At 40.2% G+C, this 25716-nt stretch overlaps 1 protein-coding gene across 2 annotated transcripts in view; it reads left to right on the top strand.

Annotated features, from left to right (window-relative positions):
* Positions 1-25716, top strand: part of LOC132405319 (slit homolog 3 protein-like) — a 630603-nt gene that overhangs the window by 489098 nt on the left and 115789 nt on the right. For both annotated transcript variants that reach the window (XM_059990026.1, XM_059990027.1), the window contains 3 exons: positions 2823-2986; positions 24138-24288; positions 25459-25533. In XM_059990026.1, coding sequence (XP_059846009.1) covers positions 2823-2986; positions 24138-24288; positions 25459-25533 — 390 coding nt within the window. The remainder of the gene's footprint in view (positions 1-2822; positions 2987-24137; positions 24289-25458; positions 25534-25716) is intronic.

Here is a 25716-nt window from a genome sequence, read left to right as displayed (position 1 = left end):
GTATAATGGGATCTTTGCAGAGTTAGTGTAAGTGACATCATGATGGTCAGTCCAGGTTTAGTAGTCTGACGTACACTATCTGTTTCTATGCTGTTTGATTCTGTAAGATGTTAGTTACAATCTTTCGTCGCATCACCATCAACATTCCTGCTTCCGGTCTCCGGGGTTCATGGGATCATTAGGCCCCTGAGATCCCTACAAAACTGAAATGACCTTTCTGACTGTCAGGCTCATCCTACTCTTCAGTTATCTCACGGCTGACCTCTGCATCAGTGTCCTGGTTCCCCAAACGTGGCAGCCTTGATTAATAAAAGCTGAACAAAAGTTTATCATTTTTAGCACTGTTGGATATTGGTGTCATCAGGGAAAAGATCAGATTTTGAAAATACATTTGAGGGAGTTATGTAAGTCAGCCATGGAGGCCATTAATGAAATATTCATCCCTCCCACCCCTACCTCTAAAAGTACTGCTCCAATTTGATTGGCTAGTCATAAAATATTTAGGAGAGAAATAGACATTTTGGTCATGATATCCCTGCCTGCAAACAAATAGCAATTTATACCAATCCCGCTTCCTCGCATTTTTTCCGTAGCCTTGTGTGCCATGACTTTTCATGTATTCATCTTGATAATCCGGATAGAGGGTGTGAGGAAAATAAAGACAGAGTGGCTGGAGTCATTTTTAGCCGAGGTTTAATGTCATTGAAATTCACTGGGTAAGTACCAAACCAGATGCTGTTGAAACACCAAAGACTGTGAGCTTCTGTTGAAGTATGGAAGCAGGAACTTGAGAAATCTTGACAAAATGTCATGGTTATGTTATTGATTTAAAGCATAAGGAATCTGAATGAGGACAAATGGAGTGTTAATGTCAAACCGGATAAAGTCATTATGTGTCTGTATGTTACACATCAGAGAGTATTCTCTCAGTTACCTATTATTTTGTCTTGTAAGGTTTAGTTAGTCCCTCATAACAATCTCCAATCACATCACCATCTTCATGCCTGCTTCCCTCTCCCCAGTTCACAGTATTATCTGTCTCCCAATGTCATCGAAAATAGGAACTTCAGTTGGCATTCGAGCCGTTGGTCCTGTCCTGCCCTTTCTGTTATCTCATGGCTGGTTGGAATTTGGAGCTAAATCTGATTCTGTGTTTCTTCATAATCCTGCTGAGCTAACATCTCCCTATCTCAGCCACAGACAAACCTCTGCAGCATTTCAGAGGAGTGGACACCGTCTCATCACGCATTGCCTTTACCTCGGGTCACTGATGTTCCTGTGGATACCTGGGTTATGTACCACGTTCATTTCTCAGTGTGATGAAGTCACTGCAACATAGTCCATCTTTTCCTCATGTTACCATTGGAAGTCTCCAATATTGTGCCTGTCCAGTCTTGGCCCTTTCAGAATCTTCATTTGCTTTCTTCACCTGGCAATGACACCAACCAGACTGAACAGGGCCGCTCCTACATTTGACACTTCGTAATGTACTTCATTGACAACAAGGTATTTTGAGACATGGTGGACAGCTCATGGACAGTGTTATATAAATCTAACTCTCTTTTACATTCACAGGTCAGATGAACTGTTAAAAGTTAGTGTGCATAGCCTAAAGGATCAGCATGTCATAGTCATTGTCATAGAGTCATACAGTAAGGGAAATGGCCCTTTAGCCCAACTAGTCCATACTGGCTAAGATGACCCTTCAAAGTTAGTCTCCTATGTTTCCAATGAGCTTTTACTTAGATTATTTACTGGTCAATTTAATCCATGCACCTGGTCATTCTAGAGCAGGGCTTCTTGACCTTTTTTATGCCAAGGGGCAATGCCATTAAGGAAGGAGTCCATGGTACCCAGGTTGGGAACTCCTGTTCTGAAGTCTTATTTTCATTCATATAACCTTTATATTTTCCTTCATTCTAGATATTATCTGTGCCATATTTCACACACATGAAAGTTTAAATGCTTTTAAGAGCATAAAAATGATCTTCTTAGGAAATTAGAATTACTATTAACAACACCTGCCAATTCAGCAGGTTTTGATTCCACGGATACTGGTCTAGCTGTTTCACACTGTCAAGATTAACAAGCGTGCGTTAAAAATTGACTCCATCTCAAAAGTGGTTAATTTGCCTCTCTGGGAATTAGTGACTACCTAAATGGTGCCCACATTATTGATTGCATTTCTACAGATTTTAATTGACTTCCCTTGTATTATTAGAAAATAACATAAAAATATTGGAAGAACAGTGAGAAGTGGTGGCACAGCTGATGGAGGTGTCAATGGATCACAGACCTGAAAAATTTAATGCTGTTTCTCTTTTGCAGACGCTGATTGACCTGCTGAGTGTTTTCAGCATTTTTCTGTTTAATTTTATCTCAGTATCTGCATTCCTCCAGTGGAACTAGTAGACCCTGACCTCCACTGCTGGCTGTGTGCAACTTGTACATTCACCCTGTGACCATTTGGGTTTCCTCTCAGTGCTGTTGTTATCTCTCACATCCCAAAGACCTGTGGGTCATGGAGTTAACTAGCCACTGAAAAATGCCTCGAGTGTGTAGGGTGAGTGGTAAAATCTAGGGGGAATCGACAGGAACGTGGTGAGAATTTATATATTAAAAAACAGTGTAAGTGTGTGCTTAATGGTGGGGTAGACTCAATGGGTCAACAGACCTGTTTCCATCCCAAGTAACTCTATAAGAAACATCTGGAAATGGCTTTCAGATGGAAATGCAACATTTTTGTAAAACAGTAGGCTGAGCTTATGATTGAGCAATAATTGAGAGAAAAAATATTTTTCCTTTGGTCTATTCAATTGCAGCCACTTGGCTCAGAACCCGTTTGTCTGTGATTGCCACCTGAGGTGGCTGAGCGAATACCTGCACAACAACCCGATTGAAACCAGTGGTGCCCGCTGCAGCAGCCCGCGTCGCCTGACGAACAAGCGCATCAACCAGATCAAGGGGAAGAAGTTCCGCTGCTCAGGTAAACCCCAGTTCAAGAAGTTAACTGCACGTCCAAATCAGGTGCATAAATGTGGGCTTGTCCCTCACATTTCAAACTGGCACCAAGAGATGGAAGCAGGTATGTCAGCCACACTAGCCTGCCGCAGTTAGAGACAGGGAAAAGCGGAACGCACAGCATGGTAAGTTCCAATGATCTTTTCAGATTGTGCTTTGTTTTCATTGAGAGTTGTTATTGTGCGTTGAAATACATATTTATTTAAAAAATAGAATTACTGAGATAGCCAAATCAAATTTGTCTGGTACAAGAGTAATTAGGAAGCAGAACTATCTTTACAAATTAAATTCAGGGAAGATTATTCAATTAAAGGAAGAATGACGGGAAGGACAGTGGACTATAATGAAGGCTAATGGCTTTATTCTAATAAATAGAATTTAAAATGGCATTTCTTCTTTCTTATATTGAGCACACAGTAAGCGGAGGAGCTCATGAGGTCATGGTAGAGAGATGTCTGACAGTGTCAGATCCAAGGCATTTAGATCTCAAATGTCAGGTGTGGGCAAAGTGGGGTTTTGGTGGGTGATGGTGGGAGGGGTTGTCAGCACATTTGATATTGGAATCATGTGGTAGAGAGAGGAGATAATCATTGTTTTTTGAGAATAGCGATAGGGATCCTGAAGGAGACTAGTCGCAAGAAATAAATGCAGAACTTAAAGAGGATTTAGCTACATCTGGTTCCAAGCACGGATAGGTCTGTTCAGGCAGGTAGCTCGATGTTCATCTGCATCAATGACTGGTATTCATGCAAGAACTTACGTCTGCATGGGCCACGGAGGGATAAATGAATTTTGAAGACATGACATGTATTGTGTGCCATCAGATACCACTGAACTTCCCCAGGTACCATGGTGCAGGTATGCAGGGGTCCCAGAAGTAATCTAGTAAACATTGCAAAAGATTCAAACAAAAACCAAATTGCTTTTAGTAATAGGTTTCTCAATAAAAGTATTTATCATGACAAATTATAACCATTTCACCTGGCAAAATAATTACTAAGCTATTGTCCCTGAATTTGTGAGAATCTTCTACAAAATCTTCTTTATATTAAAACAGGAAATTCTGGAAATACCCAACAGCTCAGTAGTTGACAGTGTTTCTGGCCAACGGCTGTTTTTGAAGCTTTGTTAGATCAAAAATAACACCCATAGTTAGGATCTGTCTGCATAAAGAGTTCAACCAATAAAGCAATACATCACTGGAGTATTCTCTGCACCCCATTTTGTTTTCTGCAGGCAAATAAATGAGTGGCTGCCTTTAAAAAGGAGCCTTCCACACTTTAATGTTATAAATCACTTTGCAACCAATTAAGTATAATTGAATTGTGGTTACTGTTGTACTGTTGACAAAGGCAGCTGAGGAAACCTTGAGTTCGGGTGCAAATTATACTCCAGTTTTGCTTTGAAGTTCAATCTAAATCAAAGGCAGCAACTGGCACAATAGGAGTTTACCCAATTATGCACTAATGACAACTAAAAGCTTCAACTGCACAGCAACTGCCTGACAGATTTTCCTCACGTGATGTATATCTATGCATGGAGTGATTGCCTGCTCCCTTGCTGGGAAAGCTACTAAGATTCAGCTAGCTATACTTTCCAAGTGTAAACTAGTGATATTAATACATCAGTCAGGATATGTTTCTTCCATCAAACATGGAGAAACAGATCATTCTGATAAGATTTTTAACAATTCTATAAGGAGGAATACTGCGCAGATGCAAAGCACTTGGCTCAAATAAGTACTGTGTCGACCCAGATAGTCCCATTTTCCCACATGCAGCCTACACCTCCCTAAGCCCTGCCCTTCCCTGTACCTATCCAATCATACCATTGTACCTGCCTCAACAACTTCCAATGAGAGTTCATTCCACCCTCTTTGTGAAAATTTGCCCCTCAGATCCCTTTAAATTTTTTTCTTCTCACCATAAATCTACGACTCTAGTTTTGGACTCCCCTACCCTGGGTAAAATCTGATACCATCCACCTTATCTCGCTCTCTGATCATTTTCAACACCTCTATAAAGTAGATCCTCAATCTACTAAGTCCCAAGAAATGAAAAAAATACACTATCCAGCTGCTCTCTATAACCCCGGCTCTCCAGTCCTAGCAACGTCCTCATAAATCTTTTGTGTACTTTTTCCAGTTTAACTATATCTTTCCTATAATGGGGTGCCTAAAACTGTAGACGGTACTCCAACTGCAGCCTCACCAACCACTTATGCAACTACAACATAATGTTGCCACTACTATAATCAATGTCATGACTGAAGAAAGCCGGCTAGCTAAGTGCCTTTTTCATCACCCTGTCCAACTGTGACATACTTTCAATGAACTATGCACTTGTACTCCCAGCTCATCTGTTCCATTACACTCCCTGCTGCCCTACAATTCATCACACAAGTCCTCCCATTTGTTTGACTTTCCAAAATTATCACCTCACAATTAACTTTATTGAAACTCATTTCCACTCCCTGGCTGACTTCTCTAACTGATAAAGATCCCGTGTAATGTTTGATAATGTTCTTCGCTATCAATAACACCCTCTCACTTTGTGCTGTCCACAAACTTTGTGCATTCTCATCCAAGTTGTTTATATTAATAATGAATAACGAGGATCCCTGTGGCAAAGCACTATTTACCAGACTCCATTTTGAGAAACTACACTCTGCTTCCTACTTTTAAGCCAATTTTTGAGTCTTTCTGATTAGCTCTCTATGGGTTCTATGGAACCTAACCTTCACCATAAGCCTACGTTGTGTGACTTTCTCAGAAGTCCAAATGGACAATGACTACTGCCAAACTCTACCTTTTTGGTTACCTCTTCAAAAACTCAAAAAGATTTGTGAAGCGACTTTCCACGCACAAAGGCATGCTGACTTCTTCGAATCAGATTCTGTCTATCCGAATGGTAATAGGCCCTGTCTCACATAATCCCCTTCAGTAACACCCCCCCCCCCCAACCCCAACAATAGTTCCCTGGCTTGTCCTTGCTGCCCTTTTTAAACAATAGAACAACATTATCCACCTTCTAATCTTCAGTAACTACACTAGTGACTAACATTTAAAACAAATATTTCCCTAAGAACTCTGTACTTCTTCTCTAGCTCTCATCGAGTCCAACGAGGCACCCAGTCTGGTCGAGGTGATTTATTGCCCTTAATGCACTGTAAAGTTGCTAATATATCCTCCTTGGTAACATGAAAACCCTTATTTCTCCTCTTGAGCAGCCATAATTTCTCTTGAAGTTCAAAGCAACAAGGAAGTACAATAGAATTAGTGAAAAATGACACAAAGATGGACCAGCAACCAGTGTGTAAAAGAAGACAAACTGAGCAAATATATAAAAAAATAAATACTGAGAACTTGAGCTGTAGATCTTTGAAACTGAGGTTGTTTTCATTGATCGATTCAGTGTTGTGGTGTGTGAAGGTGTCCACGCTGGTTCAGGAGTCTGATGGTAATCTCTGTTCCTGAACCTTGTGGTATGGGACCTCAGTAAAAACTATGGAAGCAGCTTTCATAAAAATCACACTTTATATCCGTGGTTTGTGACAGAGGCAACCCTGATGATCTCAAAGGGGACCTACTCTCTCCCAAGCCATCTTTTTACTCCTAAAGAGCGTCTTGGTATTTTCTTTAACCTCACTTGCCATGTCCATCTCAAACCTTCTCTTTGCTCCCCTGATCTTCCACTTAAGAATGTTCTTAATCTTTTATGGTCTTCAGGATATTCTCTCATCACTGACCATATCCTAAACCTCAGTATCTCAATTGTACCTGCTGAATAGAATCTCTTGATATTGACTCTGAAATTTTCCTGTACACATTCAATACATTCCACACAGTACAGGCCTCATCTCTCTGATGTACCAAAGCCTCTGCATCCTACCTATAATGGGGTGACCAGAATTGCACATGTGTGACTTCCCTTCCCTATCCCCTTCCTCTGGAATCTCTCTTACCTGTCACCCTTCCCTGTAGGATTGCTCTTCCCTATTCCCTTTCTTCCTTGTGGGATCTCCCTTCCCCGACCCACTTCCTTCTGTGAGACCTCATACACCAAGTGTGGCAAAACCAAACTTTGGTTCTGAGATCACCCATTTAGAAATCATGCACTGTCAGTGTTCATGTTAGAACTAGTGATCATGGGCTAAAGGTGAAAGGTGAAATGTTTAATGAGAGGGAACGTCTTCACTCAGAGGGCAGTGACAGTGTAGAGCAAGCTGCCAGTGGAAGTGATTGCGGAAGTGGTGGATGCGGGTTCAATTTCAACATTGAAGAGAAGTTTGGATAAGTAGATGGTGGGGGAGGTGGTGGCTATGGAGGCTTATGTCCAATTGTGAGACGATAGCATTAGAACTATTATTGTAATAGTTTAGAATAGACTAAATAAGTTGAAGAACCTGTTTCTGTGTCATGGTGTCCTATGACTGTATGACTCTAAGTGCCACACAAACAATATAGGGTGTTCTTGATGTGACCAGTGCACTGTGTCTCTACAAGGACTATTATTGTGGACCCTTTTAACAATGTTATCTGCTATGGATGATGCCGGGGGGGGGGGGGGGGGGGGGGGCTTGAGATAGACGATACATGTGACAAATAAAGATAATCTAATCTAGTTCAAATCCTGATGAAAGGTCTCAGTCCAAAATGGTGACTGTTTATTCCTCTCCACAGATGCTACCCAACCCACATTAAATTCACTCACTAATACAACCATATTGTTCAGATAATTGTGAGAAGTTGCTCTACACACCTACTCTTCAAGTTTCCGCTGACTGTTGTGAGCTCTGTAACACAGCCCTGTTAGAATGGCCATCCCTTTCTTGTTTCTAAATACTAGCCAAGTAGCCTTGCTGGATGATCCTGCTGGACTATCATGTGTCAGCACTGCTGTTATGATGTGCCTTATCAAAAAGGCAACTACCACTTCTAACTCGGTTGTACCTCTGAAGAAATGAAGGGGATTACATCCCCTCTGATGATATGAAGTATTAATTTATCACATTTAAAAAATAATTGCAAACGACAGATGTATGGTTCGTTTCCTTTAAGGTGCTCATCTCATTACAAAGCAGAGAGCTGTTCTGACATAATCTTCTTGTTTTCTACAATCAATGTTCAGCTATCAATGAGTTCAGTTTTATAAAAAGCCTGGGGTGGATTCCTAAAGAAAAAAATTGAATATTTGTGAGGTTAATAATAGCTTTTCTTAAAAAAAAAGGTTTCTACTTAACTTCATGAGTCACTGAAGGTCAGGTGAGTCTGTGTATTAAGTGTGTTGTTGGATGCCTGTTTTTTTGCATCACTGTAATACATGCACAGAATTAATTTCAGAACAGACAGATAAATTACCTGCAAAGCTCTTTACAAATAATACAGACTGCTCCATGCAGTAGACTTTAACACAGATGATCAAATGTTCACGGCTGAAACTCAGATCAGTCTGGAAAGCACAATTTGAGCACTATCTTTGCTACGCCATTTATCAACAAATGTTTGATCGAAGGAAGCAATATCAAAGCAAGCAGTTTATTCACAGAAATAATATAAAATGAGCCTCCAACAAAATGCAGCAAAGTCAATTCAGACATGGCAGAATTTTGTTTGATAAAAATGGCATGCATTTCTCCAAAAAAATGCAATAAGACAGATTAGTAACAGTTTATGTGCACCAGATCAATGACTTCTAACTTATTTCCTGATATGGGAGGGTTGGACAATTGGACATTAGTGTGAATCCTATGGTTAGACTTCACACTGACTTCTCTGCATTCAAATTTCCAAAGCACAGACTGGATGGATAGATTGGTATTATTTCTGAAGCATCCCATTCAGGGCAAAAACATTAATTTTTTATTAGGTTGCATTACTATTCCAAATATTTTGAATGTAAGATTGTGTTTCAGTGCAGATGTGGTAATAGAAGCTCCTTTCTTTCAATGAGAGAGTACTGGGATCTAATTTGAATTGTAATAAATGTTTTCATGGAAAATAAGACAGTGTGCCCCACTACATTCAGTTTGATACTGAAGTTCAGATCTTCTCTCCGATGTAAGTTCAGCAATAGCCTCTCTCTCTCTGCTCCCAACCTACTACTTCTTTGGCCCTGAAACTTTTGGACCACACGCTAACCCACACCCGGTATTATCCCCCCAGCCCTACCTTTCTTTCTCTTTTATTTCCCACAATTCTCCACCTTCTCCCGAGCCCACTTCCCTTCAGCCTATCCCTTCCCAGCTCTCTACTTCATCCCTCCCCCCACTTCTTATCCCCCCTCAACCATCCCATGTTACTTCACTCCTGATAAAGGGTTTCAGCCTAAAACGTCAACACCACCTCCTCCCATAGATGCTGTCTGGCCTGCTGAGTTCTGCCAGCATTCTGTGTTTTTATTTATATTTACCCTCTTGTATTTACCCGATGTCAGTATTTTTCATTGCCAATGCAGTTTGTACTGCTCAAGACCAGCCTCTTTATCACAACACGTCCATATAATTCACATTTAGTTTTAATATTTGGGTAATGACCAAATGTAAGAGTGGTGGCTACAGTTACTGGATAAGTAGCAAGATATATTGAAACTGCACCATTGTAAGTTGTGATTTAAGAGTGGAGAATGGAAGCTGAGGAGGAAATAAAAGTCGTGTTGATCACTTGCATATTCCCTGGTTTATGCTATGTTGTAAGGACGCGTGTCAGTGGGTATATAGCAAATCTACTCCCTTGATGGACAGGTTGCAGCTCCTCTTGGTAAATTATTGCAATGCAGACAAATTTTTAAATTTTCTTTTCCCAGATAACCATCTGATTCACAAATACTATGACTACATAGAGAAGGCACATGAAAACCAACCAATCCTCTATTGTCCTGTGTTATACTTTACAGCACGAGTAGCATAGTGTACACTCAGGACAATAGGTTTTCGGACATACTGTAGCGGTGTGCTACACGCAGCGCTAAAATTATGACACGGAATCGGTAAGGAAAAACTTTATTCGAAATCCCCAGCCTCACTTTTAAGCCTCCCTCAACCTGCCACCCCCCCCCCCCCCCCGTGGCGCAGAGGCTCCAAAGCTCTGTGCTCGCAAATCCCCGCAGGCTATCTCCCTTAGCCGGAACGCTGACTAATTGTGAGCCGGTTCGGATGTGCCAGGAAATGGGTTGCCACAATACCCTTAAAACCACCTGGACTTAGAAAGGACAGGCTCCTCTGGACATGAAATGCAAAACTTCATATTGGCGATATAATCAGAAGGCTCCATGTGTCAAACTCAGCTTGAAAAGCTTATCAGAATCAGGTTTATTATCACCAGCATGTAACGTGAAATTTGTTAACTTACCAGCAGCAGTTCAATGCAATACATAATCTAGCAGAGAGAGAAATAAATAAATAAAATAAAATACAATAATAAATAAACAAGTAAATCAATTATGTATATTGAATAGATTTTTTAAGATGTGCAAAAATAGAAATACTGTATATTAAAAGAATGTGAGTTAGTATCCAAAGCTTCAATGTCCATTTAGGAATCGGATGGCAGAGGAGAAGAAGCTGTTCCTGAATCGCTGAGTGTGTGCCTTCAGGCTTCTGTACCTCCTACCTGATGGTAACAGTGAGAAAAAGGCATGCTCTGGGTGCCGTAGCTTGTATTAAATTATAATTCTTTTATATCAGACAAAGAAGAAAAAAATGGCTCAAATAAGGAAATAATTATTAGGAATATTTTGGGAGAAGATAAAACATGGGGCTGCTGATGCTAATAAGACCAAGGTGAAAGAGAGAGCATGTGGTACACAGATAAATATCAGTCTTAGTGTCAGATGGAAGTTTGTTCATTCCTTGTTTTAGAACTGAATTGACATTAGTTGCAGGCATATCACCTAATGGGTCCAGATGAAGGGTTTCAACCCTAAGTGTCAACTACCCATTTCCTTCCCTGGAATTTACCTGACCTGGCTGAATTTCTTCAATGTTTTTGTTTGCTGCTCCAGATTCCACCATCTGCACTCCCTTGTAATGCAATTCAGTGATCTTGCTCTTAATGAAAATTGCCTCCATTCCTAAAATCATTCTTTCATAGTAGACATTGTTTAGCTGCACTGACATCCCTTCAGACACTGACATAGGACATGCATGAGCCTAAGTGGTTAGGATTTTCAGATCTCTTGCTTGTCCTTCCTTCGAATTTATGCACAGAATACTCCATTGTTCCAGGGCTTGCTGTGTTGAGAGCAGATATCAGGGAGCACTTTTTACACTCCCTTGCTCTGACACACTCCCAGAAGGCAATGAATGGAGATCCTTGGTGTTCAGTACCACATCACCAGTGAATATGCTTACTGAGCTTATATAAAGAGAACACTAGTGATGTTTAAATCATTCCACAGATGCGTCCTCCCAACTCTGGAATAGCTTACTATTTTACACTTCCCTGTGCTTCTGATGCCTAAATGTCAAATACATACTGCACCTTCAGCCAACTAGGTAACGCATTATCTTTACATTTCCTTGCCCTCCTGCTCCTCCTCCTCCTAAGTCATATTTACAATTGGAGACCTGTGGTTATTCAGGTTGATCACTTCGTTTCAGTAGGGTCCATTTTCTGCCATGGCACTGAAGGTGTAGTGACTGCATATGTGACTGTTCATTAAACTAGAAAATCAACTATCATAAAACTAAATGTTGAAGAGGAACTATCTGTCATGGAGCTTCTTAACTACTAAAAGTGGCAGATATAATACCTTACCTTACTTATCATGTCTCTAAACAATGGAGAAGGACCTATTTTGATGCATCAATGGTGCACAGAGCAATCCCATTTTCCATTATTTTTTTCATGTATGCTATCATCCCTATGTTCCCAAAAAATTTCTCCCTGGTTCTGCCACTAACCTACACACAAAAGGCTATTTATGGGGGTCACTTTATTCATTCATTCATTCTTCTTTGGGACGTGGAAGAAAAGCTGAGGAAGCTGACATGGTCACAAGGGAACATGCAAACTCTGCCCAGACAGCAGAAGTCAGAATTGGAACACAACTTGCTAGGGCTGTGAGACTGCAGCTCTACTACCATCGTGCATCCCTTGTTGTTCTAGCAGTTATTTCAAAAAAAGGAATAATATTAACAAGTAACATGTGGATAGATAGACCACACCATTAAATGATACCGTAAGGTGCAGGTCACAAAAGTTATGATATTCATCACTTATTGGCAGTTAGTTGGAGTAGCTTGTCAAATTTCTGACACCCCTTTTTAGGAAGGACCTCAGAACTTTTGGGAGATGCAGAAGTAATTTCACAAAACAATGCATGGGAAATGCGATTTTAGTTATACAGTGAAGTTTAGATTTTTCCTTCAAAATGAATTACAAATTTACTGAAACTGAGCTGTGTGGCGTTTATGTTCAACTACTCAACTATGGCCCAATTTAAATCTTTTGGGTGCTTCACAGCTGTCCCTTTTATGAAAAAAAATACGCACACAGGATAAGGTGTATTCTGTCAGATGCCATTCTCCCTGCCACACCCTGGAATGACTAATACTTGGTTGATTATCGCGGGACGTTTCCGGTATTTCCATTCCTACATGTTTGGTTGCAAATCACCCACTGAGAGCGGCTGAATTGAAATGCAAGTCAAAGATGAAATCTGAATTTAGAGCCTCCCGTTGCGAATCCGGGAATAATCGGAATGCAAGTGGGCCTCTTTGCATGGGATTCAGCACTCCACGGCACATAACATTAAACTTGGAATTGGAACTCTACTCTTTCCGATGAAGGTTCAGTGCCCTGCAATTGAAGCTCATAAAAGAAAACCAGAGTTATTTGATTGAGTCTCCAATGATACTTAGGCTCTAGAATAGGAAATTATTTAAAACCCTCCCAGGAGAACCATTTATTGCCTATTACAATGCTACCTTAAATGTGGAATAAAATGTTAACTGTATCTGAATCTAATTTTTTTCTGAAACACTAGCTCACTTTAAAACTAGTTGAATCTAATTTAATCAATGCTCTGCGTAAGTGAGATCCTGCAGCCTTAACTACAGATATTGGTACAAATACAAACAGATGGACAGGGTGGAGTGATTTATGTTGAAATTTATTCCAATGGTGATTCGTCATGTGATCACCCCAGCTGTTTCATCAAAATAATTTTCAACATTTGCCTAATTAATCTAACCTGCCCCTGACATCACTCTGGAAATCTAAACATTTCTTCTGACCAGATTGTTCTACAGGTACTCTGGCCTTAAAAAGAATCCATTTACAAATGCCAAAAGTGACATTGCAATGTCTCTTTCTTTGATAATGAGTTGCCTCAAGACAATTATTACCTACAACAAAGGAAGTATAAGCTTTAAGAGGCAAAATATAGTTCATGTCTATTGAATTTTGATTTGTGTAGATTGCACAATGAGCCACCCCTTTCTTTATCCAAAACCTGTTAGAAAAAGGCTGCATTTCATGTGTACTTTATTTCTGTATTGAAATAATTATAAACAATTAGTGCACTTGATACTCTGACATTCTTTAATACACAGCAAACAGTGTTAACAGGACTGCATTAGACCATTTCACTGCAGTAAAAGATTTTTGTATTGTGGGATGCTGTAGCAAGAACGAATAAAGCCAGGCGGCTACAGTGAGAGATGTCTTATGTCAGGAAAAGTTATTATAAACACGTATTATACTGGATTGGTACAGTGAGAGATGCATTCTATTGGGGAGCATTATACAAAGAATGTATTACATGGGATCATTGCAGTGAGGGGTGTCATGTTCAAAATTCAAAGATCTAAGTAAATTTTATTACCAAAGTACATATATGTCTCTGTATACAACCCTGACTTTTATTTTCCTGTGGGCATGTTCAACAAATCTATAGAATAGTAACTAGAACAGGGTCAGTGAATGATCAGCCAGAATGCAGAAGGCAACAAACTGTGCAAATGCAAATATAAATAAATAGTGAGAATGTGAGATAACAAGATAATGAGTCCTGAAGGTGAGATCATTGGTTGGGGGAACCACTCAATGGATGTTCAAGTGAAGGTGGTTGTTCCCTTTTGTTCAAGAGCCTGATGGTTGAGGGGCAGTAACTGTTCTTGAAGCTGGTGGTGTGAGTCCTGAGGCACTTGTACCTTCTACCTGATGGCAGCAGCGAGAAAAGTGCATGCCCTGGGTGGTGAGGATCTCTGATGATGGATGCTGCTCTCCCACGACTGCATTTCATGTAGATATGCTCATGTAGTGAGAGAATTAGAGTAAGAATGTGTTGTGCCAGGCTACTAATGGGTTCAATGCATTAAAATCATTATCATAGAACAACATAGAAACAACCACGTTGGCCCACCAAGCCTATGCTGATCATCCTAGAAATCTATAACCACAGTTGCCTGCATAAATCCCATATTTCTTTTTTTTTTTTTTTTAAATAATTTTTTATTGCATTTTTAAATGATTACAAAATATGAAAAAAACAATGTATATAACCCATACCCCCTCCCCTTAACCCCTCCCCCCTAACTGCCCCTTAGAAAAAAAAGAAAGAAAGAAAGAAAGAAAGAAAGAAAGAATGCCTGGTGGTTGGAAGATCTCCACATGCTCCATGGAGTTCGTAATAATTTTAATATGTATATTTATTTCTTTCCCCTAATAACCAATTGTTTCATCTTAAAAGCATCTATATATTTAATCCTATCTTTTGTAAATAAGGGCTCCAAATTTTCAAAAATGTTTCATATTTATCTCTTAAATTATAAGTAATTTTTTCTAATGGAATCCCATATTTCTTGATGCCTGTATCGTTCAAATACATCAAGGTGCCTCTTACACATCATTACTGTTCTGCCTCCATCACCTCCTCTAAAACCGCATACCAACTATCCTTCACGTGAAGCATTTGCTCTTCAATACTTCCTTAAACCCTCCTTCCCACTGTAAACCTCTAGCCCACCACAAGAAATATAAGGGGATGTTATAATAAATATATTATCCTAAATGTTTTATAAATGGATATGTAATATCAGGAACTGCTCTGGAAGGGTTGTATTGTACAGGATTATTGGAATGAGGTATGATAAGTCAAGAAATATTAGAATAAAACTAAAGAAACAAATAGACTGATTCTTTATCTATGAGTGAACAAGCTTTCTAATTTTTCTCCAAGTGTTTGAGTGAAGATGAATTGCCACAGTGATGGGCATACTGTATACAGTACCATCAGGCAGTGTGATAGGAAGGTTTGAATGTTCAACATTGTTATTTTGAAAGTCTGTTACATCAGGGTATGATAAAGTGGAAGCATATTGTGCATAGTGTTCTAGAGAGATTGGTGCAACTGGATTGTGCAGAGTTATCAGGGTACCCTTCTGCAATGTGTGAATTTTCTGTGGACGTTATGACTGCTTTCATTTTTCCACACATTAAAGAGTTGAAAGTACTATTTATTTTCCAAAAGGGATCAGTTGAATTACAAAATGTAAAATTAGTTACCGGTATCTCTTTGTGGATCTCAAGATTGGTCATTGTTAGTAACACTTGCTCAACGTGCTTTAAAACAATGTTGTTATGTTATGATACTGTATTAAAAAGTAAGTTGTGTGCCATGGTTTAGAATGAGAATCAGATCAGGCCTATTATCACTTTGATATGTCAGTCAATGAAGAGACTGGGAAGGTGAATAAACAGACTGGTCAGTGGTTGGTTAAGCTACAACTCCCGAGCTTTCAGACACTTCTTTTCAACAAAATGCCTTGATGTATTTTACTAGATAAGAGATAGCATATCATCTCAAACATCAGAAAGTCTGCAAATGCTGGAAATCCAAAGCAACACACACAAAATGCTGTAGAAACTCAGCAAGTCAGGCGTCATCTATGAATAAATAGTCGATATTTCAGGCCAAAACCCTCTTCAGGACTGAGAAGGAAATGGGAAGATGCCAGAATAAAAAGGTGGGAGGAGGGGAAGGAGGCTAGCTGGAAAGTGATATGTGAAGCCGAGAATGTGATAGGAAAGAAGAGTGATAATAGAAAAGGAAGGAGGAGGGGACCCAGGGGGACGTAGTAGGCAGGTGCGAAGATGAGAAAGCTTAGAGATGGTGAATGAAGGAAGGGGGGAGGATATGTTTACCAGAAGGAGAAATCAATATTTATGCCATCAGTGAGGAAGGTACTAGATGAAATACAAGGTGTTGCTCTCCACCCTTAGGGGTGGCCTCATCTTTGCACAAGAGAAGGTCATGGACTGACATGTTGGAACAGGAATAGGAATCAGAATTAAAATGTTTTGCCACTGAAAAGCCCCATTTGTTTTGGATGGTGCGGATGGTGTAGTGTTGCTGTTACCATGTGCAGCAGATTTTTGAAAACATCTTTCTATAATGTCTCTGCTTGTTGGAGGTATCATCACCATCAGGTGTCATGCTCAGTTTGAGCTTTGACTGGCATGGCCCGCACACTCCTGTAGTTATCCATAAAATGATCTTTTCCACCACCCTAGCTGTGGCTGACTGGCAGGGGTGCCTCACAGTACATGGGCATCGAAGGCTGTTGACTAATTATTTCGCCTGAGCCTTGTAATAGATGCATATGAAACAGGAAATTCCTGTGGCACGTGTTTTGACTGAAATTTGCAAAACAAAAGAACACGATTAATTTGCCTATTTGAACTATCCAGGTTTGGAAACTTGTTTGCTCTCAGGCTCCTCTGTGCTTTGAAGCTAAAGTTTATTGATGGGTTTCTCAGCCTTTTCTATCTATTAACTGGTTATGAATTTCATCACTGAGTGAGGTAATCTCTACCTGGATCGTGTCTCAACACTCGAGGTTAATGCCTAGTATTGCTAGATAACAGCTTGTTCTAATTGGATGATTTGACACTACAGCGTTTCTTCATGCATGGATTGTCTGCTGCTAGTCAAGCTTCCGGACTGCACTCAGCAGTCTTCCTTGTTCTCTTTTACCTCTCTGCTCTTCTTGGCATTCTCTAACCCTGGCTCTGATTCTGAGCGTGGTGTTCTGTTGTGCTTGATCTAACCATGTGTTTCCAGGCTATGAGTAAAACATGGTTTCGTCAAGCACCATGGCACGCCTCGTGTCCTTCTGCAGCATGACAAGCCTCTCCTTCCTCACTCCAACAAGCTGGAGACGTTAATAGTGCTGACGGAGGGGAAGGACAAATTTCAAAGATCTAAATCTTGAATCCAGCCTATTTGCATTGACATCAAATTGACTCTTCAAAGCCTGGCACATCTTTAATTTGTAACAAATATTATAGTTCCATTGCAATGACAACAAGTAGACATGGGGATTGGTCAGGGATCTCAGCGTCAAAATAATCTGGATTCATGGTGTAAAATTTATTTACATGAAGATGAGTAACTGAACATATTAAAGTCAAATTCTATTTTCATTTTTAATGGTCCAGGCAATTATGAATGTAAATGTTATAATGGCCTTTGCTAGTGTATTTAAATGCACGAATAACGCTATTTTACATCAATTATATGGGATCTCACTGAAATCTTGTCTGAAGTTTCTTCTCTTGAAAAAGAACACACTTGCTGTGGAGGAAATGCAAGGAAAATTCACCGGAACAGTTCCTGAGATGTTGGGGGTGTAATATGAGAAGATACTAAATAGGTTAGGCCTTTATTCCCCAGAGCTTTCACAAATAAGAGGTGTCCTCATTAAAGCATACAAGATTTTTAGAATGCTTGTCTGGGTAGAGGGATGGGGGAATGTTCATTTACCCTGGCTGAGGGAACCAGAACTTAATGACTGAGCCATTTAAGACTTCACTCAGAAAATGGTCATTCACTTGGATTGATGCTGGGACTCAGTCAGTGACTACATCCCAAACAGAGGTCAATAGTTTTCTGAATATTAATGGTATTGAGAAATGTGGGAATAGTGCAGGAAAATGAGGTTTGAGGTAAAAGATTTGGCATGATTCTGCTGAAAGGTAGAGCAGGCTTAATGGGCCGCATGTCCTCCTCTTGCTTCTCTTTCTTATGTTCCTATGTTCCCCTTACAAATTAAGTGTGTTTATCAGTGCTGATGCAGTCAAGTGATTATGTCTACAGTACAGAACATATTTTTGTGATGGTCAATATAACAGTTCAAAATTGAACTGAAATAAGCAGAATTTGGCATCAACTGGAAGGGAAGAGTTGTACGTGAGGAAAAATAGCAAGATGTTTGTTCTTATACCAGTCCGGTGATACAGCCTGATGCATCATTAGACTGCCCACCATCATAACTGTTCCACAGCCAGCTCCCAGTCATGCAGTCACAAGACACTGCTCTAGCCAAGTTAGAGTGGAAATTCCTCAGCATGTAATCAAAGCAATCAAGCAAGGAGACCTTAAGACCCTCCATGGTTCAAATGTAGTACTTTCCCTTCTTGAGCCAGGACTCCTTCTGGATAGTTGACCACAGGCATGAAGGATGCTACTCTAACATGGTGCTCAGAAAATGCTGCGGTGTCGACTTTTGGGTTAAGAGAGATTCCAGCTATTTTCACTGCAGGATGCAAAAACATCTCCTGCAATTATTTTGAAGGACAGCAGAGAGATCGTGCCTAGTATATTGGGCAAAATGTATCCTTCAATCACCCTCATGAAAATTTAATTTCTGCTCATTATTTTGTTTTTTTTTGGAGCAATTCAGTATACAAAAGTTGTCTGGCTCGTTTGCTACATTAATCCCAATGACTATATGTCTAAAAGTACTTTATTGTCTCTAAGGTGCTTTGGGACATCCTACGATTAAATAAAATCCTATGTAAACACCAATCTTTCCTGGGAGTTACGTGAGAGTACTGGTTAGGGGAAAAATGTACTGGAGATATTTTAAATCATAAGGGATTTTTATGGAGTGGTTAGGGAGAAACTGTTTTAATTAGCCAAAGAAAAAGTATCCAGAGGTCACAAGTTTAAAATAATTGGCAAACAAAACATATCAGAGTATATTGAGATTTTATTTTTTGCCTAGTGTGTTTTTAATGATCTGAATACATGACTGCAGGTGGTACTAGAAGCAGAATCAGTGGTGCTCTTGAAGGGAATTGAATAAGTTTGTAGGATTACAAAAATGGAGTAGAAAAGTGGGACAAATTGGATAGCTTTCTGAAAGACCTAGCACAGGCTTTGACGTGCGGGAAGTGGCTTTTTTCAATGTTTCTTGTTTTTATGAAATCATCTTTTTAAACATTTCATATTGTAACAATTTGCTTGCTTCAGAACTCAGACACTGATTCCCAATTTGTTGGTAAGTGATCCTGCGTCTGGATACAGTTTTGGTTGCTCTTTTCTCTCCTTCTCCAGTGACCCATTACAAGTGGCAATCAAAAGAGAAGAAAACAATTATGTTTGTGTTTTCTCTTCACAAGATTACTCGTAAACAGTTCTACATATTGCCGTCAGATACGATAGGGCTGTGTAGCACAAAAGCAGGCCCTTTAGCATGCCGTGTCCTTGCTCATCGGCGAGCATCGGTCTGTGCTGTCCCATTCAGCACCACGTGCTCCACTGCTTTCTATGACATGGTGATTCAGGTGTTTGATCAGATACTTCTTAAATGTTCTGAGACTACCTGCCTCCCCCACCCATTCAGGCACTGCATTTCAAACACCATCCATTGAAAAATCCTTTCTCAAAAGCTCACTACAGTCAACTTCCCACTATTCAGGACGTGTACTTAGCCAGGTGTGTAAAAAGGGCCCAGAGGATCACTGGGGACCCGAGTCACCCCAACCACAAACTGTTCTAGCATCTCCCATCCAGGAAATGGTACCGCAACATAAAAGCCATATAGATTCCGGGACAGCTTCTTCCACCAGGGTATCAGACTGATGAATTCATGCTGATACAATTGTATTTCTATTGTTATATTGACGATCCTGTTGTACATACTATTTATCACAAATTACTATAAATTGCACATTGCACATTTAGACAGACATAATATAAAGATTTTTACTCATGTATATGAAGGATGTAAGTAATAAAGTCAATTCAATTCATAAACCTCTTTCGCCTTACCCCAGACTTACGTCTTTTGTTATGATCACCTATGCCATTGGGAAAAGTTTGCTACTATCTACTGTATCTAAGGACTTTATGGCTCTGCATACCTCAGTCAGTTGGTAGCCTCTTCCACTGCAAGAAAAAGTAACCCAGCCTATCTAGTCTATTCTCATAACTAAAACATTCCATCCTAGATAATGTTGAAACTCTTTTGCGCCCTGTTCAGTGCAATCATGCTCTTTCTAAGATGCGGCTGCTAGAACTGAACACAATGCTTCATTTGTGTTGCCTAGAAATATATCATGATATCCACTCACCATTCAAGCATATTAACTGCCACCACTGGAATGTTCACTCGTGTGCAAACTGGTTGAGTTGAGTTGTCCTCCGATCTTGGTTAACTTACTTGCAAACATTTCATCACCGTACGACGAGACTTCATCAGCGCACTGTTAATTGTGATGTATCCTCTGAATGCTTGGCCATTTTATACTTATCAATGAGCTGCTTGGTCATCACTACAGAAGATCAATTTTGATACAGGAGCCAATGTGGGCAAAATTCGAGACCACAATTTACCAAGTTTGCCATACAACCAATCAGCAACGAGAGCCCCTCCCCACATCACAATTGAGTTTCCACAATAACAGCCAAGCAGCTGATTGAGAAGAGTATATAAAAGCCAAGCACTCGCAGGATACTCCACGATTAACAGCGCATTGATGATGTCTTCTCGTTTGGTAACAAAACATTCACAAATAAATTGGCAACATCGGAGAACAAGGCAACCCAACCATCAACCACTCAAGCTACACGTTTTCCAAATTATTTCCAGTGTGTAAACGTCTCTGTACTAATCAGATCTGGTTAAGAGTGAATCAGTTCAGAGCTGGTTTCCATGGTGAGGTCAGATTCCTTTCTATCTGCAGTTGATCAGTGCTGGCTCTGCTGGTTCTAGACCAAAGTTGAATTGATCTGCGTCATGTTCAATATCATTTATTGGTTATTCAATTTGAATTAATCATTCCTGTACTGGATCACTGTTGCTTATTCCTGCGTTACTGAGCTCATACAGAGCTTTGCACATTTTGTGCCGTAGGTACCTCACCTGGAGACTGCTTTCATCTGAATCCACTGCGGTGGGATGAAATCTTCAGAACAATTATTGGTCTGGACAGCCTTGCTTCATCTCCATGGCAAAAAAAACTGTCCTTAATTTTAAATTAACTGAACATTACAAAAAGATGCCATATGATGACGCAAGGGATATATGGTACAGACATTAAACAGATAGCCCTCACAGGTCTGGACCGGAGGCAAGGAAGAGGGAGCTTGGTTCTGCATTGAGCTGGGACCTTGTTTGCTTTGAAGCTGTTGCTAGGAACTTGAAATTAGTGGAGCTCCATTTACCCACATTATCATCCTGTATGCAATGAACACAACAGATAGGGATTAGATTAATTCTGTCTTGAAGTTACAACGAGGCAAATAACAGATGCTTTTACTGTAACGTTGCTGCACCTGCAGTCTCTTATGTTTTCCAGATGTCCAAAATAGAACAATTGGGGTTTAAAATAAATGTAATTTTGGAAGCTCCTGGCTAGTGCCATGAACATACTACATGTAACATTAGCATCCCAGACAATGATTTTACCTCCTGGGAACAGAGATTTTTTTTTCTCTTTTTACCAAAAGCTTGCTGACTCCTTCCGTATGTGTCTTCTTTTCTCTGGTTCAAGCTGGGGAACTTGGATTAAATGAATGGCAGACGGAAATGCATTTGAATTTCTCTCTGGGTTGGAACAAGATCATGGATTTAAGGAAGACTAGTAAATGGGCCATAGCCCTCCATTTCCTTCAAGTCTGTTTAATTATCCCAACTTCTCTTAAAGACTGAAGTCAAACCAGCATCCACCTCTTTGCCTCACAGTTTGTTCCAAACTCGCACCACCCTCTAAGTGAAGAAGCAGGTTCCCCTTAAATATTTCGCCTTTCACACTTATCCTTTAACCTCTAGTTGTAGTTTCACCCAACCTTAGTGGAAAAGCCTGCTTGCATTAACCCTATCTATACCCTTCATAATTTTGCATCATCCATCAAAACTCCTCTCATTCTCCTACAGCCCACAGAATAAATTCCTAACCTATTCAAACTTTCCCTTTTATATATTAATTCAAGCGATGCAGGCTTCTCGGGCTGAACCACCATTTAATTGCCCATCTGTACTTGCACCTCTGACTTTTTGAAATTCCGGACAGTATAGCTTGGTCTGCTTAAGCTCTCCCGACAGGACAAAGACACCTTCCCAGGAATAAATCTTTGTTGCTTTCATTCAATTAAAGAGAAACACAGGAACTATGCATAAATCTCCAGATGTTATTTCACCAGAGCCTTGTATAACTTGAACAAAAAATTTCCAACTCTTCCGGTCAAATCCACTTTTAAGCAATTAATTTCCTGATCCATATTTTCTGCAGTCATTTGCAGTTATTTATTGTCAGGGATGTCGTGAGCAAGGCGTAGTTTCTAGACGATCTATCTTCTGTCGATGTTTAGTATATGGCCCATCGTCTGATTCTTCAGGGAAGCAGCCAATGGTGGTTTGGAGTTTGGCCTCTGAATGGGCATGTAGGCATGCTTCAACTTTGTACTTACGTTTAGGATGGTGTGGGTTCTGCAGTGATGAGGGAAGAAGACTGAATCATTTGCCGGTCATCCTTAGATAGATTTAACTAGTGGTGGACATTTGTTGGAAGTATTGCAGGAAGAGTCATTGCTGAGTTGTTCATGGTTTTAGTTGACCTCATTCTGTTCAGGGATTGTGTCTGCAGACAGTAGTGAACCAGCTGATAAAGATCAACATGTATGTGGCAGGCACAGAAGGATGATTTATTTCTGATAGCCAATTTTGAGAAGGATTTCTTTAAGGAGTTTTGCTTGTGCTTATTGCTAGAGATCACGGGGCAGGAAGTGTTATCAAAGTGTCATCCTGTAGTCAGTACATTCTACAGTCACAGAAAATTGGTTATGATGTAAGCAGATGTCGAATTCAGTGGCAAATGTAAGCTCAGTGGACCAGTCAATCTTGCAGTTTTCCACTAGAATTGTCCATGATGAGAATTGAATTTATAATCTCTGGGTTCCCAAAGCAGGCATGGATCTCTTGCTTTAAGTGTGGCAGAAAGAAGGACCAGACTGTGAACAAACAACAGGAAGACCAAATCCCTCTTCTTAATCATTCTGACATTTCAGCTCAATTAAGATCACAGGAGTGGAGATATCATGCATAAACATGTCTAGAGCCAAGACATGAACCAGAACAAGGCTGAGGTCACAGAAAGGGCTTCTCATATCTGCTGAATACTCAATGGACATTTTTTTCAATGCCAGCTTATCATCAACTATGAAGAGATGTCAGTGTAATCTGCAGGAATGTTTCAGCCAATTTCTCTCCCATCACTAAGCATGGTGTGCAGAGATGATTGCACTGCATTGAATTGTGGTATAGCCTGAATGGACCAATCAGTTTTCACCAGTCTGTTACTTATTATAAGTCCATATGTGTTTGCAGAGTTGCCATTTGATCATGGATGGACGTAGATGCTAGTCACATTCCATCTCATAGCTTTAGTGATCTGCCTCACTACACAGCCATGGCAGTCTGGGTGGATATTCTTTAGATGTGCTTAGTAGTAGTGTGATCATTTGAGTCGAGTATGATGTTCTCCTGAAAGGTTGTCTATTGGTTGTCCTCATGTGGCCATAGAGACCAATCCATATCCACATATTCTGGATTTAATCCGAGATGGTAGGGTGGTCTTCTGTGATGGGGAATGCCTGTACATACTTTGTTTAACATGTGGCGGGGTGGGGCATCCCTTGACAGATCGGGGTCAGGGTTGAGTAGCATGGAATACCAAATCCTTCAGAAATGCAGCTTTCCTCAGCCTTCTTTTGGATATGTTCATACACCAGGAAAATATATGGAGGTCCCAGCAAGGCAAATTTACATAGGAATGAGGAACATTATCAGTAATAATCCTAATTAGTTCTGCTCACTATTGTGCGCAGGCTCAGAGGACTACCGAATTAAGCTAAGCAGCGACTGCTTCATGGACCTGGTCTGTCCTGAGAGATGCCGCTGTGAAGGCACCGTTGTGGACTGCTCCAATCAGAAACTCTCCAGGATCCCCAATCATCTCCCGGAGTACACTACTGAGCTGTAAGTCTGACTGTGAGGTCAACCCCCCCCCCCCCCAAACTTTCAACTAAACAATAACTTCTATGTAAAGTTGCATTCTTTTCTCATCGATAAAAAAACAAATACTAACTGTTGAAATCTGATTGGTTTGGGGACAAAATTGAAGGGCTGCAGATACAATGTCAGTGCATCGTGAAACATTATCGTCATTGTACCATGTGAACAGAGCCTTGTTGTTTCATCTGAAGGTGTCTGCCATTGATGCTAACCGAACCACAGTCAGGAATGCTACTGTTAACTTCACGTCCCCTGTACAGAGAGGGGAAAAGCAACAATGAGTGGAGCCACAATATGTCTGAAGCAAGGAGTAACTCAGTAAGTCAGTCAGCTTCGATGTAGGTACATGGACAGTCAGTATTTTGCATCAACCTTCATCTACCAAGCTCATTAAGCTCCTCCACCTCCTTTGAACAACAATGAGTTCTGCTTCCAATTCCATTCCAACAAAGAGCCCTGGATAGTCTACCCGCATAATCCCTGGATAAGGAAAACATGCAAACTCACATATGAGCCACCTAGTAGTAAATATCTTGCCAATGATTGCATGCAGAAATAGCTCATACTAACAAAGTAAAATCCTCACTTTCAGGAAACCATGCATGAGAACTAAAGGTAAATGGAAAACTAAAATTTGAGAGCAGAGATTATTTTGAGATTGGGTTGATAGTGACTCTGCTCAAGAAATCAGGTCAACAAAGTCTCCACCCCATTCGCCCATTTCCCTACATTGATGCTGACTGACTTACTGAAGTTCCTGAATGTGCATTGTGATTCAACTACACCATGCGAGTACCTGTTTACATTATTGAGGAGATTTCATGAAGCACAGTCATTGCAAGTTTAGTGAAAAAGACCACTGGACAGATTTCAAATTCTGCGTCATAACAAAGTAATAATGGTGTTTTCAAAGGTGAAAAAAATGGAAAATGCTTGAACAGAGGGTCCAGAACACAGATCAAAAAATGCTGATAAAGACTGAATGCCATTTTTTATGTAACTTCTTTGTGCAAAATTTTAACTTGCAGCTGACTTTCTTCACCCTTTGTTAATCATTCTACTAGTGTTTTCGTTCACAATTCTTTGGCACATCAAGTCATTGTCCCTTGAATTGTTTCCTTTCGACTTGTTTAGGCGGTTGAATGATAATGAATTGACTGTCCTGGAGGCAACTGGCATCTTCAAGAAACTCCCCAACCTCCGGAAAATGTAAGTTTATCAATCAGTGCACTGGTCTCGAGTTTTCTATGGATCATAAATTGAAGAACCTCAGTAAGGATTTTCAGGGCTCACTTTCTAAAACAACTATCCTAATTCTTGGAGTGTCTGTGTACATTTCTGGTTGAAACAATACAGGAAGGATGTGATCGCAGTAGAGAGAGTGCAGAGAAG

This window comes from Hypanus sabinus, chromosome 15 (assembly GCF_030144855.1).
Source record: "Hypanus sabinus isolate sHypSab1 chromosome 15, sHypSab1.hap1, whole genome shotgun sequence".
NCBI lineage: Eukaryota > Metazoa > Chordata > Chondrichthyes > Myliobatiformes > Dasyatidae > Hypanus > Hypanus sabinus.
Note: the sequence above shows the minus strand (reverse complement) of the source record. Positions and strands in the feature narration are given on the sequence as shown.